This window comes from Magnolia sinica, chromosome 4, assembly GCF_029962835.1.
Source record: "Magnolia sinica isolate HGM2019 chromosome 4, MsV1, whole genome shotgun sequence".
Taxonomy (NCBI): Eukaryota; Viridiplantae; Streptophyta; class Magnoliopsida; order Magnoliales; family Magnoliaceae; genus Magnolia; species Magnolia sinica.
In genome coordinates, this window is record NC_080576.1 from 108,733,335 (window position 1) to 108,748,944 (window position 15,610).

The window sequence follows — 15,610 nt, forward strand, 5'->3', positions numbered from 1 at the left end:
CATCTGTGGAAGACCCGTGTGAGTGGGACGCGTTTTTGGGATGTGGTCCACTTGAGATTGGGATATACTTCATTTTTGGGCTCATACCATAAAATGATCTAGGAAAATAGATGGACAGCATGGATGAAACACATACATTTTGGTGTCTCACAGAGCACCGATCACTAGCAATAGGATGGTGTACCGCACACCAGCGATATGGCTGGTGTGGGTACGTGTGGTACGAAGACGAGCGTTGCAGCTTCTCGAGCTCCGAGTTGTGCGTACGGTTCAAAGGAGATCAAAGTTACATAGGCTAAAAAATGATGTATTTATTATATCCATACCATTCAGCCATTTTGTGCGATCATTTTACACAATGATACAAAAAATGATTGGTGTCCAAAACTTAAGTGGATCACACCAGAAATAGTAGTGGGACAATGATTCCAACCCTTAAAACATTCTTAAGGCCCACCGTAGCGTTTATTTTCCACCCAATCTGTTCATAAGATCACACAGACCTGCATGTAGAGTAAAAACAAATATCATGTCGTTCCAAAACTTCTGTGACCCTCAAAAGGGTTTCAATGGTAGACGTTCAATCCACCACAGCTTTTTGTAGTGTGGTCCACTTGATCGTTGGATTTGTCTTGTTTTTGGGTTCAAGCGTTAGGACGAGCTCTCCAAATGAAAGGACCGTTGGGATATAACACATACCTTATGATGGGACCCACATAACTTGGTGACGTCAACACACAAGCCATATTGGTGGTGTGTGGTACACCAGCCAATCCGCTTCCCGAATGGACAGGTTAGATGGAAAATAAAATCACGGTGGGCCCCTGGAAGGTTTCAACGGTGGACCTCGTTTTCCCATTGTTTTGTGGTGTTCTGGTGTGATCCAGTTGAGAATCGGATGTGCCTAATATTTTGAATCATGTCCTAAATTGACCTCGAAAAACAGATATACGGTGTGGATATAAGACACGTATTACAGTGGGCCCTACATTTTAGGGTTTCAGGAATCTTCTCTGTCCGCATCGAGCGTTGAAGGCATGCGTATGCTCGTTCTCGAATCTCGTCCCCGTCCTCGTCCGTACGCCCTTTTTCACGCGAAATGACAGCATTCATTGCGGAGGAAATCTGCCAGTGCCATGGACGAAGCGTGCGTACAGCGGCGCGGATTTCTCATAGAGTAACACAGTAAATTGGGGCCCACAGTGATATAGGTTCCTTATCCATTCCGTCCATCCGTCTTATCTGCTCATTTTAGGGCATTTTCCAAAAATCTAAGCATATCTAAGGCTCAAGTGTACCACACCACGAGTAACAGTGGGGGTAATGACTAAGACTGTCGAAACCTTCTTAGGGTGGTCCGTTTGAGCTTTATATGTACTTCTATTTTTGTCTTATGCCCTACAATAAGCTGGAAAAACGGATGGACCGCGTCGATAAGATACATACATCAATGTGAGCCCATAGAGCTTACTCTCGGTACCGTTCATCAAATAGCACTTTTTCACTCAAAATCACAGCATTAATCTCAGGCGAAAATCTTTATTACTCTGGCACGCAGTGATAGATGATACGCAGAAGTCGCATGCATCGTATGTAAGTATTTAAATTTAACTCTCGAAATTACCGTCCCAATTTTACATGTATCGTGCTCCCAAAATCACGCATATCTGATTATCTGACTACCGTATTAGTAGACATTTATCGGACGGTAAAAAAAAGAAGAATAATATCCTATCGGATTGGTAGATATTTTATTGGACCGTTAAAAATGAATAATTTCCAACAGCCAATTTCAAAAACAGGTGTATACAAATCAAGGGATAGGATTGTTCAACCCACATAATTTGGGAATTCTGTCTTATAAAATAGTGGGCCAGACAAACTTAAGTTTAATTCGAGTTATACATAGCACGGTGAGCATTCAATCACCACTGTTTCCTGTGGTGTGGTCCACCTAAGAATTGGATGTGCCTCATTTCTTGGGCACATGCTTTAAAATGACCTGAAAATATGGATGGACGGCTGAGATAGAACACATACTTCATGGTTAGACACGTAGCACCGACCGTAATCGAGTTTTAGATCGAGGAGAGGTTACTTCCGAGCCGTGTCCAAGTGTCACCCTTTCCCGAACCTTTCCCTTTTCACCAACCGCCGCTCGAGTAAAGTACAAAGAGTTCGTTTCCCTCTGTCGCGTTTCAGCTCCAGCGTGAGTCGCTGCCAGTGGGGCCTACAGACTTAGATATTAGGTGATCGCAACCGTCTATATTATTTATTCTATGATATAGAGGCTATAGTTGCAAATTTGTTCTTAAAGGATCATTATAAATGTTACTATCTGTTGACGAATTTAAAGAATTAAAAGGAAATTTTCAATGGGTCTCATTTAGATAAAAAAATTTAAAGGATAGGACCATCAATGAAACCTGATTATGGATTATATTCTTATATCTGATACTAAATAGAAAAAAAGAAGCTTCAAATCACGGTACCATCTTAGCATGTGGGCCCAGTCTGTGGCGACAAACGCTGGATTAATATGTCGCGACAGAGGTAAACGTACTCGATTATAAATAACGCGCGGGAGGTTAAACGATCTCACCGAAGCAAAGACATACACACAACGTCTGTGTATATCGTTAGCTGCTGTTGGTCGCAGGTAGAAAACAACCCTTCATTCTCCTTTGCCGGATTGATATTGGCATCCACCCTGTTGAGTGAATGCACCTACCGCTTCTACTTTCAGGGTGAAAACGGTACAAACGTTGTACAGTTATTTTACGATATGTAGAAAGTATTTTGTTCTAAAAGTAGAAAGGAGAGGTGTATTTATCAGTCTGGTTCATTTTACAATACCCTTTTTCGGTTTGGAAACACCCACTTTTGTACTTATTTTTAACACTAACACTCCCACTTTTTGAATTTGGGAATAGATGGGTGTGTGGACATTAAACAGGGTGGGTGTAGACATGAACTCCCTTCGTTATTGCTATGTGGAATTTCTAGCTTGCATTTGTATGAGAGGAGTTATATGATAAACGCAGCGGCAGCGCTCTTTGCACAGGATAGTTTTTCAAATACGACAAGTGGGGCCCACGTTCTGGTAATCCAGACCATTAGTCTGTTGCTCCCCGCTATGGATGGACTATGCCCCAGAAAGCTCCTCTGTAGGACAATCATAACCTTTCGATTTGTGGACTGAAGATGGACGATTAACAAGAGAAATACAGCTATTGTCCACATTCTACTGGAAATTTCATGAAATTGGTCACTGAGATCTTCCGTTCTGGGAGATTTTTGGAGTAATGATCCGTCCATGGTGGGACGGGAACAGAATCCTCTACAACCTATGTTAGGAAGTGCATGCAACTCCCGAGCTCTGTGGGCCCAACATGATACGTGTGTGAAATCTACTCCGTCCATCAATTTTGACACCTCATGTTAGGACCTGAGACCAAAAATCAGGTGGGCCGCAACAGGGGAAAGAGTGGGGATGGGGATGCCCACTGAAGAAACCTTCCTGTGGCCACCTGCATTGTTTGCATGCCATCCAATTAATTCATCAGGTGTGCCCCACCAGAATGAGGAGACATCCCTAAAATGACCCTAACCCAAAACTCAGGTGGGCTATCCCAAGTGAATTTAGAGGTTTTAAGTGTGATTTTTTTGTTATGTATGTGAGAATGAGGAGGTAAACTCAGTGGGGCCCACCATGATGTATGAGTTTTCTAGCTCGTTTTAGCTCATGAACCCAAAATTGAAGCATATCCAAAGCTCAAGTGGACCACACCACAAGAAACAGTGGGAATTAAATACCTACTGATGAAATCTTGATGTGGGCCACAAAAGTTTTGGATCAAGCTGATATTTGTGGTTTCCTTTCATGCATGTCTGTGTAACCATATGAACAGGTTGGATGACAAGTAAACATCCCTGTGGGCCCAAAGAAGGTTTCAATGGTGGGAGTCATTATCCCTACTGTCTCCTGTGATGTGGTCAACTTGAGCTTTGGATATCATATACTTCAATTTTGGGCTCATGCCTTAAATGAGCTGGTAAAACGGATGGACAGTGTGGATAAGACACACATCATGGTGGACCCCACAGAGTTTACTCAGTACACAATCTGTGTCCGAAGATGAGAAAGCACAACTTTTTTTTTTTACACACGCACACACACACCCCCACACACTCACACCGTCGTGGGATTTCACCACCTATGGATACTCGAACCCTTGACTGGGTGTTGAAACTCCTGAGTGTCTACCACCGGAGCAAGAGTAAGGATCCAAAGAAAGCGCAACTGACTGATGCAGTGGATGTCAAACACACAACACTGCTTCATTGATCCAAACCACTGATATGATTTGTGCAATTGTGGATGGACCGTGCACATCATGACCCTTCGAATCGTGACGGTCAAACAGACAGTCAAGACAAAAAAAAAAAAAAAGAAAAAAAAGCAAATCTCAACGTTAAGAAAGGGCAAAGATTCGACTACTAAGATCTTCCACTTTGGAAGGCTTTTGGTGCATTGGCCATCAATGGTGGTCCCATCTAATCAAAGGTTTTGATCCATAAAACCAGTGGCCCACTTGTATAAAGTGAAAGTTATAGATACTCTAAAAGCCTTGTGGCATTACTTTACAATTCTGTAACCAAGAGATTGTAGATTAGTACTGTTTTCAGTTTGTACAAATGGGGTCCATGGTTCATTGATCCAAATTGTCGATTCTGTAAGTCCCACTGTGGATTGCCCTTGCATAAAGAATCTCCCAGATGGGAAAATCCCAACTGTTCAATCCGTGGCCGAGAAATACAGATTTAAGAAAGAAAGAGCAGAAAGAGACCCACATTCAACCAGAGAAAGTCCAAATTGGACTGATGTAACTTTACAATTTTGGAGGTTTTAGGTGCAATGGCCATTCAAATTGGTCCAATCATATCGACAGTTTTGATCACTGAACCATGGATACTTGCAAGCCAATCCAGATTGTCTAAATACTGGGCCCATCGTGATGGAGCATACATACCATTCCACACTTACCATTAGATACTTGTAATAATTATAGTTGTCTAAATAACATGAACTTCGAACACCCAAGGTACTGAAGAGAGATCAGCAAGTTGAATGATGACAACCGTCTATCGCTCAATAGAAGATTACATGAGGATAGCTCCACAACTCATCACCATCCAATCTCAAGGTGATGGTGATGAGATTCACTCACAGTGAACCTCCATCACAGATTAATGAAATTCTGTTGTATGTTTTTGAAACTGAATATCAACTTAAAATAGGAAATACTAGTGATTTTCTTTTGTATGGATTTCTAGTAGCAATGTGTCATCTATGTGTAGGTAGTAGTTACTTGTTTTCCGGATGCTTCCATTGTTATAATTTCTATGCACATGCAAACAAATGCTAGAAAGAATTACTAATCACATTCACTCGAATGATTTGAAATGCTCGCATGTGTGAATTTTTAGGACCCATAATTTCCGTGGATGTTACCTGCCTCTAATACTTGTATACTTCAATATTCAGTATTTTGCATGTTTGGAGGAAGATCATTTTGGGCCTTTTCAGATCTAACAATTTGAATTGAATGCCAAGGGAAATCATTTATCATTCAATCCTTGCATTTGGGGTCGTTTGGACGTCCACTCAAAACCAAGAAGGATGGGTGGTTTCCTGCCCAAATCCCAATAGGTTGAACTTGAAATTTTAGCACTTGTGATTTGGGTTACAGTTGTGCTTATTTGCCTCCAAATCGTATTTTATGTTGCACCATCCAAATGCTTGTGAAACACGAGTCTGCCAAGTAGCCATTAGCCAGCCGTTGATTTGAGTGGGAAGAAGTTCATGTTCTTATTCCACTTGTGATATGAATATAGCAAAAAAGTAGTATGCACATAGTACCATATACTGTTAATCTCTTTTACATGTTTGTATCCCATCTTCCTTAGGAAATGGGAGCATCTAAACATACCTTAAAAAAATAATAATAATAATAAATAAATAATTCAAATGAGGTCACTTACTAACACAGTTGTTGGTTTTTTTTTTTTTTGGGGGGGTTTGATTTTAGTTCACATCTTCACACGTTAATGGAAACCAGTTCAGAAGAAGATGGAGATATAAGCGAGTCCGAAATACGTGACTACGAAGCCAAATCCTATCTGCAATTGAAGACTAGGAAGCATAAAGTGAAATTATCGGATTCCATTTTCCGCTGCCCTTTCTGTAAAGGGAAGAAGAAACAAGATTTCATTTACAAGGACCTACTTCAACATGCCACTGGAGTAGGCTTATCGAACAGGAAGGGAAAAGTAAAGGCAAACCACCGTGCATTGATGAGATTCTTGAAAACAGACGTACCAGATGCCGCTGGGCCATCAAAACGTACAGTCGAGAAGGAATGTCCAACTAGACCTGACCAAGATGATCCTTTTGTCTGGCCTTGGATGGGCATCATTTATAACCTTCCGATCGAGTTGGAGGCTGAAGAACATGTTGGCACGTGCGCTTCGACGCTGAAGATGCTGTTTTCTAAATATAATCCAGTGGAAATTCATGCTTTCTGGGATGACCAATGCCGTTCTGGCAATGCCATAGTGGAATTTCAGAAGGATTGGAGTGGATTCAAGGATGCGATGGCGTTCGAGAAATCATTTGAAGTAAATCATTTTGGTAAAAGAGATTGGAACAAACAGAAGCACTGTGGATCAAATGTCTATGGATGGGTCGCGCAGGCTGATGATTACAACTCCATGGGTCCAATAGGGGAGCATCTCCGAGCAAATGGAGCTCTGAAAACAGTTTCTGATCTTTCGAAAGAAGAAATGCGGAAGAACGAAAAGCATTTGACAAATCTGGCTACCGAAATCGATATAAAGAATAAGTATCTAAAGGAAATGGAGTGCAGGTATAACGAGACTAGTTTATCTCTTAGTAAGGTGGTAGAGGAGAAAAACAAGCTACTACTGGCTTATACTGAAGGTATTTACTTCTCTGTGGATTTTTATTTTTATTTCTTTTCTTATTGTGGAAATTGTTCATGCTTAGATGCTAACAGTATTTATTCTACATTTGCTATGAATTTAGTTAAGTTGATTTACTCTTCCAATTCTCCTTATTTTCCCTTTATTTTTTGTGCATTCTTGGTAAGGGTGAGTTTGGTTGTGCCAAATATCATGAAGTTTAATAATATTTTGCACCAAATTAGATGGATTAATCACAAAATATCATTAAAATTTCTTGATGTTTGGTGCAACCAAACACACCTAAATCAAGGGCTTGTTTCGTGGTTCAAAATATCATTTGTTATGGCTCAGTTTTAGTTTCAGTTGACCTAAATGAAATGAATTGGGGTAAGTCATACTAGTTTTGATCTCTGGGAAAGTCTCACTCCAAAACTGCTATTTAAACACGTGACCTGTTTGGACAGAGGTCTCCCTCTCTTTCAATGGATGAAGTCGCAATTGCTTGTGTTGCATTCTATTGTGTAATGACCTTCATACCATGAAATATAAAACTGAATTGGACTTCACATTGATGAGGCACTTAGCGTAATCCACACTATACACCAACCAGTCTTCACTAACTGGTATAACTGTATGTGAGCGTAATACCATATCACCCTCTTTGTCACTCCCATGGATCCATACTTGGTTTCACCATCTCTCTCAAGAATTCCTACTATATCGTCTCTATTAGGTCGAGTGCATGCATGTTTCTACCTTTTACGTACCCACTTGAAGCTTGCCGGAGAAGACGAACTGAGTTGTCGGAGTCTTCCTTCTCTTCCCCTCTTATAGCAATAGGACTATATCCTTTTTTTTTCCACGAAAGAACGAGTTGGGGACCGGGCCTCTTCTTATACACGCGTTGGTCGGTGGCGAGTCATACCCATCGTCAGACTCTCGCCACCACACCTCTACTATGAGGGAGAAATCATTGCTTTGTTGAAACTCTAGGAAAGAGTTGTATGTGGTACTCCTTGGTTGCACGGGATGTGTGTGTATACCAGACCTCTGTAGGCCCCACCTTACGCCCTTATGTTCGATCCAAGCCGTCCAATCCATTTGCTAGGTTGGGCAATGACATTTGTGGCCCACAATTCCAACAAACTCTTCCTAGTGGATGGATTCAGACTTCACCTTTTTACCACGCATCCCACCCACTATACACCTTTTTTTTTTTAACAAGCAAACCCTCACACCCACCCACACCACATGGGTACTCAAACCCATGACCTCAGTGTTGAAACTCACAGGGTCTACCACTGAGCCATGAGTAAGGACCCACCCAGTATACACCTTGATGCGCTCTCTTCTTGAGTTCAGCTTGTAACTGCTCTTATGTGAACCATTTAATAGACACACTTGAACACTCAAAAGTCATGCTCCAAGCAACTAGGTGACCGCCTTTGACAATAATTCTTAACTGTTTGTTCAATATGATCATATGTACAAGCACATGCATTGCGTTATTCTAGCTACTTTACTATGTTCGATCCAAAAGTACATTTCATTATAACCAAAATATGTTTTCAGGCATGGAATTATAGGGTCATGATGCCTCGGGGTTTGAAGTGTCCTGATTTGCCATCCATGCAAGTGGGGCCCATGGTTGGGTAATGCAGATGGTTGAGGGAAAAATGTAGAAAGAGTTTGGAGTAAAAAAGGCCTGAGATTGGATGGCTAGGATTTTCCAACCTAATAGAGTTTTTGGGTCATCCTCCATCCATGGGGAAGCACCATCTGGTCAATAGTCCAGATCAAGGAATGCGTCCCATGTCTAGTATGGCACATCAGGACACCATTTATATCCTGATCTATCCCACTGTTGAAGATGTGTCATGTGTTCATGTTACACTTGCTTTTATCAGAAATGAGAGAGATGCAGCGCATTGCACGAGATCGTTCTTCTCGGATCTTTGAGGAGAATAAAAGGCTTAAGTCCGAGTTGGAATCTCAGGGAAAAGAACTTGAGAGGCGACGGAAAGAATTGGAAATGCGTGAAGCCCAAAATGACAATGAGAAGAGGGAACTTGATGATGAGAGGAAAAAGGTATTGTTTACTTAAAATGCCGAAGATTGGACTGATTTACATGAAAATTACACTGGATTTACTTTTATAGATGAGTAATGCTGCTTGCAAGTGCTCAAATGGGATTTGCAATTTTCCAGACTCAAATGCACCCTAAAATTCTATGTTTGATATTATGAAAAAAAAGAGATTATCAAATGGTTTTCAAAGATACCTTGTAAAAAAAAAAAAAAAAAAGAGAGTAGAAATTATTTCCCCCCCCCCCTTCCCTTTCTCTTCTTTTAGAATGAGATGAAAAAATCAGGTGGGCCCCTCGATGCATTGTTCCGTAGCCCCAAAATTGGCCAGTTTTACCCATTTAGGTATGTGGCATGTGTACGAAAATGGTGGATGGTGTTAAAAAAGGATAATTGGTGGTTTACATTCCATCTATGGGGCCCATTTGATGAATGGTCAATGCACCTGTGTTTGGTTTTTGGAGATTGGCAGTGTGCATGTATCCTATATGTTCATTCTCTTATTGATTAAATTTCCATCTTTGATATTATGGAAAGATATTTTCCAAGTAGTTCTCACAGACACCTTACAAAAAAGTAGGAATAAGTAGTAACTGTTTATTATTACCTCTGATACCTTCTTTTCTTTTTTTTCTTTTTCTTTTCTTTACCTTACTTTTAGAATGAGATGAAAAATAGTTCACTTCAAATGGCGAATTTGGAGAAGGCAAAGGCGGATGAAAAGGTCTTGAAGCTGCTCGAAGATCAAAAGGTGTGTTACTGCACATGTGGCCCACGAGCACCTTTGGAAATGAGAGGCTTGGTCACTTTCAGAATCTCCATTGCACGTCTAGCACTTTAGGGAGGTTGAAATTGTTGATCTAGTAGGCCACCATATGAGAGGGCCTAGTTCAGAAAATCACCAGGACTGTCTAAGCCATTGCACCAATAATCTAATAGTGGACAGTTTATAAAACATCAAGAGCTGAGCAATGTCTACTTTCATTTGAGTGGAAATTGCATTGATCAGAGGGATAGGATTTGCAGATAAGAGAGGGTTTAGAGCTATGGCCTCTGGACATTTGGCCCACCAGATCAATCATTCCAATTGCACATGTAAAATAAACGTGTTGGATACATGCGAGCTGCCATAGATCACTTGAGTACAAGTGCGGTTGTTGAGCATGGCAAGGATTGGGTTAAGGTGAATATTCTAATACCCTAGATTGTGAGATCCTAGCTGCCGAACTTCGCCCTTTGTCCAGTTTGAGTGTGGCGATTTTATTTTATTTTTTCATTTTTCACTGTCTATTTATCGATCACTGATTAAAGCACAAGGATGTTCCAAACTGGGGAGTTTGGTGCACATGGCATCAACAGCGGGGCCAATCATACAATGCTTGGATCACTAAAGCATGGGCCCCACTGCCTGCAAACCAAAAAACCAAGCAAATTGTACATAGGCAATATTGTTCAAAACTTCAGTAGATCAGAATTCAGATTTTTACCTCAAAATTCTTCTTGAATTTTCATTTTACCAAATAATGCCCCAACTAATTGAAATTCCCATTAGATGCTTTTTGAGTGAGAAATTACTGAAACGCCTTGATTATTTTTTTCTTTAAACAGTAGTAAAGTCAGAGAATTGTGGAGCCTACATGGCATATGCATGGCATCCAACCCATCCAACATATGAACCCCGCAATGATGATCAGACAACCAAAATCTGGCCAATCAAATCATCAAATGGTCTGCACATGAACTTAGGTAGTTTTGGGTGGTGTACATTGTTCATTATGGTGTGGCCCACCTTATGATTTGATTGTCTAGATTTTGGTTTGTCTGAGTATCATACCCCCAAATGTTTCTGTATTTCAATTTTTTGACCATATTTGATTTTATCATCTGACCAAGAATATAAATTGACAGACAGAAAAGGAGGCTCTTCTCAACCGAATCCTTAGATTAGAAAAAGAGCTTGATGCCAAACACCAATTGGAATTAGACATTCAGCAACTGAAAGGGAAGGTGCAGGTGCTAAAGCACATGGGAAGTGACAGTTCGTTGGAAGAAATGACTGAAAAACTGAAAGAGAAGGAAGGAGAAATGGAAGCAATGGAAGATATGAATCAAACTCTTATTGTTAGAGAGCGCTCGAGCAACGATGAGCTGCAGGATGCTCGTAAAGTATTAATTAAGGTATGAAATTCCCTTCCCTTCAGATCATGCCTACTGGGGCTATACTATTATGTTTTCCCCCCTTTTTAGATGACAATGATGCATAGTTCAGACCTGGCTAGCAAAACTCTATATCTTAAATATAAAAAAAACCACACACTCGTATGATTGATCAAACGTTTGAAACTCCATATGTTTCAAAACATAGCAAAAACACTCATTTTTATTTTTGGGTAAACAAAATTAGACATTCTTTTTTCAATAAAAACACGTTTTATTCAAAAACAACTTTTGGGGGCAATCTGAAAAATAGAGGTTGGTGGTAAACACCCATTGATGGAATTGAGTGGAAGGTGATTTTTTTTAATAGAGATGGATTAATTTATATGAGGATTACTTGAAAAGAAGGATTTAAGAGAGGCAAAGAACACCATTCAACTATCCATATACATTTTTTTTTTTTTTTTACTATAGACATTCTAATTTGTTTTAATTAAAGTTTTATTGCCAATTCTTCACTCCATTTTCTTCTTCTTCTTCTTCTTTTTTTTTTTTTCAGGTCGAGTCCAAACCATAATAAACTTGTACTTTTCATTCTCCGATTTTTTCGGGTTTCTGTTTTTTTTTAAAAAAAATAAAAAATAAAAAATTATCTAGACCAAATTAAACACGAACATATCCCGTACTGTTTGTTTGCCATTCTACGTTTTGCTAATAGTGGTTGAGATTGTGCACATTGTAGGCCCCATAATGGATGGGCACTATAGCCTGAATGACATAAACTCGACAACCTTAAGTATATATGATCTATGACATTGAACTTGGATTGCGGACCAATTTCTTTCAATTGTCCGTTTGATGCACAATGTTTTGATGGTTAGGTTCATCTAGTAAGTGTTGTTTCTAGGCCATGCTCATGTTGGGGAACCGCGGAAGCACACAGAGATGAATCAAGCAAAGTTGAAAGTACTACCAATCGCACAACCAAGTCCAAACACAAATAATCCGAATTTTACGTGGAAAAATCCTTTCGTGGAAAAAATCACGGCACAAAGCGATAAGTAATGCACTATGAAAGTAAAAATTACAAGAGATAGAGATTACATATTCGAACAATCATCTTATCTACTCCATAAGGCCAAGCTATGCCCTTGAAATCCTTAGGAACGAATTTAGAAAGCCTAGAACACCTCTCTTTCTTTCCAAATCCCAATTACACCCGATATATATAGAATCATATAGTATCACAATTAGAATAGGAAACAAATCTCGCACTTATGCAATTCTACGCGCGCGCTCGATGGCACCTTCAATGGGACTTTGATAGCATCAAACACCTTTGATGTCATCGAGTAAAACACCTAAACTTTCCAGAGGCAAAACATGGATTTTTCATATTTTTCAGATGGCATTGAGCATTTGTTGATGGCATCGATATTTGCTTGATGGCATTGAGCGGTTTGTTGATGGCATAGACAAACCTTGTTGTTTATAGATTCAAGACATCAACAACAATCTCCAATATGTCTTCAGTCTTCATTCTTCATAGCTTCTTATCATCATCTCTGATTCCACCTTGCATCATAGCTCTACTATCGCTTCTCGTACACGCCCAGTCTTCCATTTACGCCTTCGCCAAGCCCAGAGAAGTTGCATAAAACTTGAACTTCTCTGTGGGAACCACCTTCGTAAGCATGTCAGTCAAATTAACGCTCATGTGAATCTCCTCTAGAGTCACGTATTCGTCACGCCTCCTTCCTCAAGTACCTGTCGGATAAAATGATGATGCACATAAATATGTTTAGTTCGTTAGTGATAAACATAATTTTAGCCAAATTGATCGCACTCTCACTGTCACAATTGACTGGCACGACCTTTTGCTGAAGCCCCAACTAGTTTATTATCCCCCTTAACCAAATACCTTCCTTGAATGCTTTTGTCACCGCCATATACTCAGTTTCGGTCATGGAAAGAGCCACCACAAACTGAAGCTTCGATATCTAACTAATCGCTCCACCCGCTAGCACAAACGAGTAATCAGAAGTCGATCTTCTATTGTCCACACTGCCCGCGTAATTGGAATCCACAGCCTATTTGCTGGTCCCCTAATTTCTCAAATGAGAAGACGTAGTCTTGCGTACCTCGAATATAAGTAGTCATTTCACTGCCTCCCAATGTTGCTTGTCGGGGTTATACATGTATCTGCTAACAACATCGACTGCATGTGAAATATCTGGTCTTGCACATACCATGGCATATATCAAGCTACCAATTGCGCTCTAATAAGGTATACGAGACATAACCTCTTTTCTTTATTTGTTTTAGGACACTGTTTAGAAGAAAGCTTAAAATGAGCCGCGTGTGGAGCGCTGACCGGCTTTGCCTTGTTTATCTCATACTTCATCAATACCTTCTCAATGTATTCTGCTTGAGATAATCATAGCCTGTTTCATTTCCTGTCTGTGTATGTCAATGTTGAGAACCTTCTTTGCAGCCCTTCATCTCGAATGTCCATGATAGCTAAGTCTTCAATAAGTCGATCTCAAACATGCTATGACTGGCGATAAACATGTCGTCGACGTTCAAAATCAGGATAATGAATTTTTCATCACTCGGTTTCTTGTAATAGACACAATGAGCATACTCACTCTTGGTAAACCTTTAACTCACCATGAAGGAATCAAATTTTTTATACCACTGCCTAGGTGACTGTTTTAGGACATATAATGGCCTATTTAACCTCTAAACATTGTTTTCTGCCCTTTGTATTTCGAAACCTCATGGTTGCTTCATGTAAATCTGATTTTTCAATTCCCCATGCAGGAAGGCATTCTTCACATCCATTTGTTTTAGCTCGAGATCATATTGGGCAACTAATGCCAACATGAATCTGATAGACACTTCACCATAGGTGCGAATATCTCAATAAAGTCAATACATTCTCTCTGAGCATATCCCTTCGCTACCAACCTTTCCTTATACCTATCATATTTCTTCTTGAAGATCCGCTCGCACTCGATCGTTTTACGGCCAACAAGAAGCTCCACTAAGTCCGACGTATCGTTCTTGTATAATGAGTTCATCTCATCATCCATCACTGCTTTCCACTTTTCGCCATTTGGTTCATCAAGAGTCTCTTGAAGAGTAGACGGATCCCCCTCATTCGTAATGAGGGCAAATGTGATATTTGAGTTATCCATGTATCTCGCTTGTAACCTGTGATCCCTTGGCAGATTTCTTCTCACACGTAGTTGCTCTACCTGCTCTTACACCTCTGTCTGCGTCTCTGTATCAGCATATGTCTCATCTCTATTTAACTGAACGTCCATAACCAACTTTTTCGTGTCCTTATGTTCATCCTTACAGAACAAGGATCATTCATCGAATTTAACGTCACGACTAAGGATGATTTTCCATGTGACCCAGTCATACAACCTGTATCCCTTCACACCACTACCATAGCCGACAAAGATATACTTTTTAGCCATTTGGTTCAGCTTATCTCTCTCAATTGACGGTACATGAGAGTAAGCATCGCAACCAAATATATGCAGTCCCGAGTAGTATACCTACTGACCATTCTACGCTTCCTCTGGAATTTTACATTCAATAGCTGTAGAAGAGGACTGATTCACCAAGTAACAAGCCGTGTTAATGGCCTCAGTCCATAATTCCTTACTCAACCTAGCATTACTGATCATGCATCGGACTCCGTCCAAGAGAGTCTGATTCATCTGCTCAGCCACATCATTTTGCTCTGGTGTGACGTACCGTGTTGTGCCTCACGATTCCTTTATCTTTGCAATACCGATTGAACTCCCCAGAAGTAAATTCCCCACCATTATCTGTCTTCAACACTTTCACCTTTCGCCCTGACTGTTTTTCCACCATCGTCTTACACTGTTTGAAATTGGTGAAAACATTGAATTTATTTTTCATGAAATAAACTCACACTTTCTTGGAATAGTCGTCGATGAAGGTGACAAACCATGACGACCCTCCATCAGAAACCACAAGCGTCGGCCCCCATACATCAGAATGTACATAATAAAAAAAAACACCCTTATAAACATGTTTATTAGACTTAAAAGATAACATTGATTGTTTACCATATATACAATGCTCGCATATACTAAAATCAATACTTTTAAAAATTGGAATTAAACAACGGTTAGAAAGTACCTTCATGCCTCGTTCTCTCATGTGGCCCAAGTGTGCATGTCACATACGTGCATACATGAAATCCACTACAAACGTTGCAGGTCCACCTGATGAAATATTTCTAATCAACCTGTAAAGATTTTCGTTCCTCTTTGCCTTCATGACTGTGAGTGCCCCTTTGAAACTCTAAGGACATGATCAAACCCAATGAATTTGCACC

The 15,610-nt window shown here is 40.1% G+C and overlaps 1 protein-coding gene across 1 annotated transcript in view; it reads left to right on the forward strand.

The window, feature by feature from the left end:
- Window positions 1–15,610, forward strand: part of LOC131243741 (factor of DNA methylation 5-like) — a 43,043-nt gene that overhangs the window by 9,667 nt on the left and 17,766 nt on the right. The window contains exons 2-6 of the mRNA XM_058243285.1: window positions 2,640–2,659; window positions 6,093–7,003; window positions 8,895–9,076; window positions 9,734–9,823; window positions 10,981–11,250. Coding sequence (XP_058099268.1) covers window positions 6,112–7,003; window positions 8,895–9,076; window positions 9,734–9,823; window positions 10,981–11,250 — 1,434 coding nt within the window. The 5' untranslated portion in view covers window positions 2,640–2,659; window positions 6,093–6,111. The remainder of the gene's footprint in view (window positions 1–2,639; window positions 2,660–6,092; window positions 7,004–8,894; window positions 9,077–9,733; window positions 9,824–10,980; window positions 11,251–15,610) is intronic.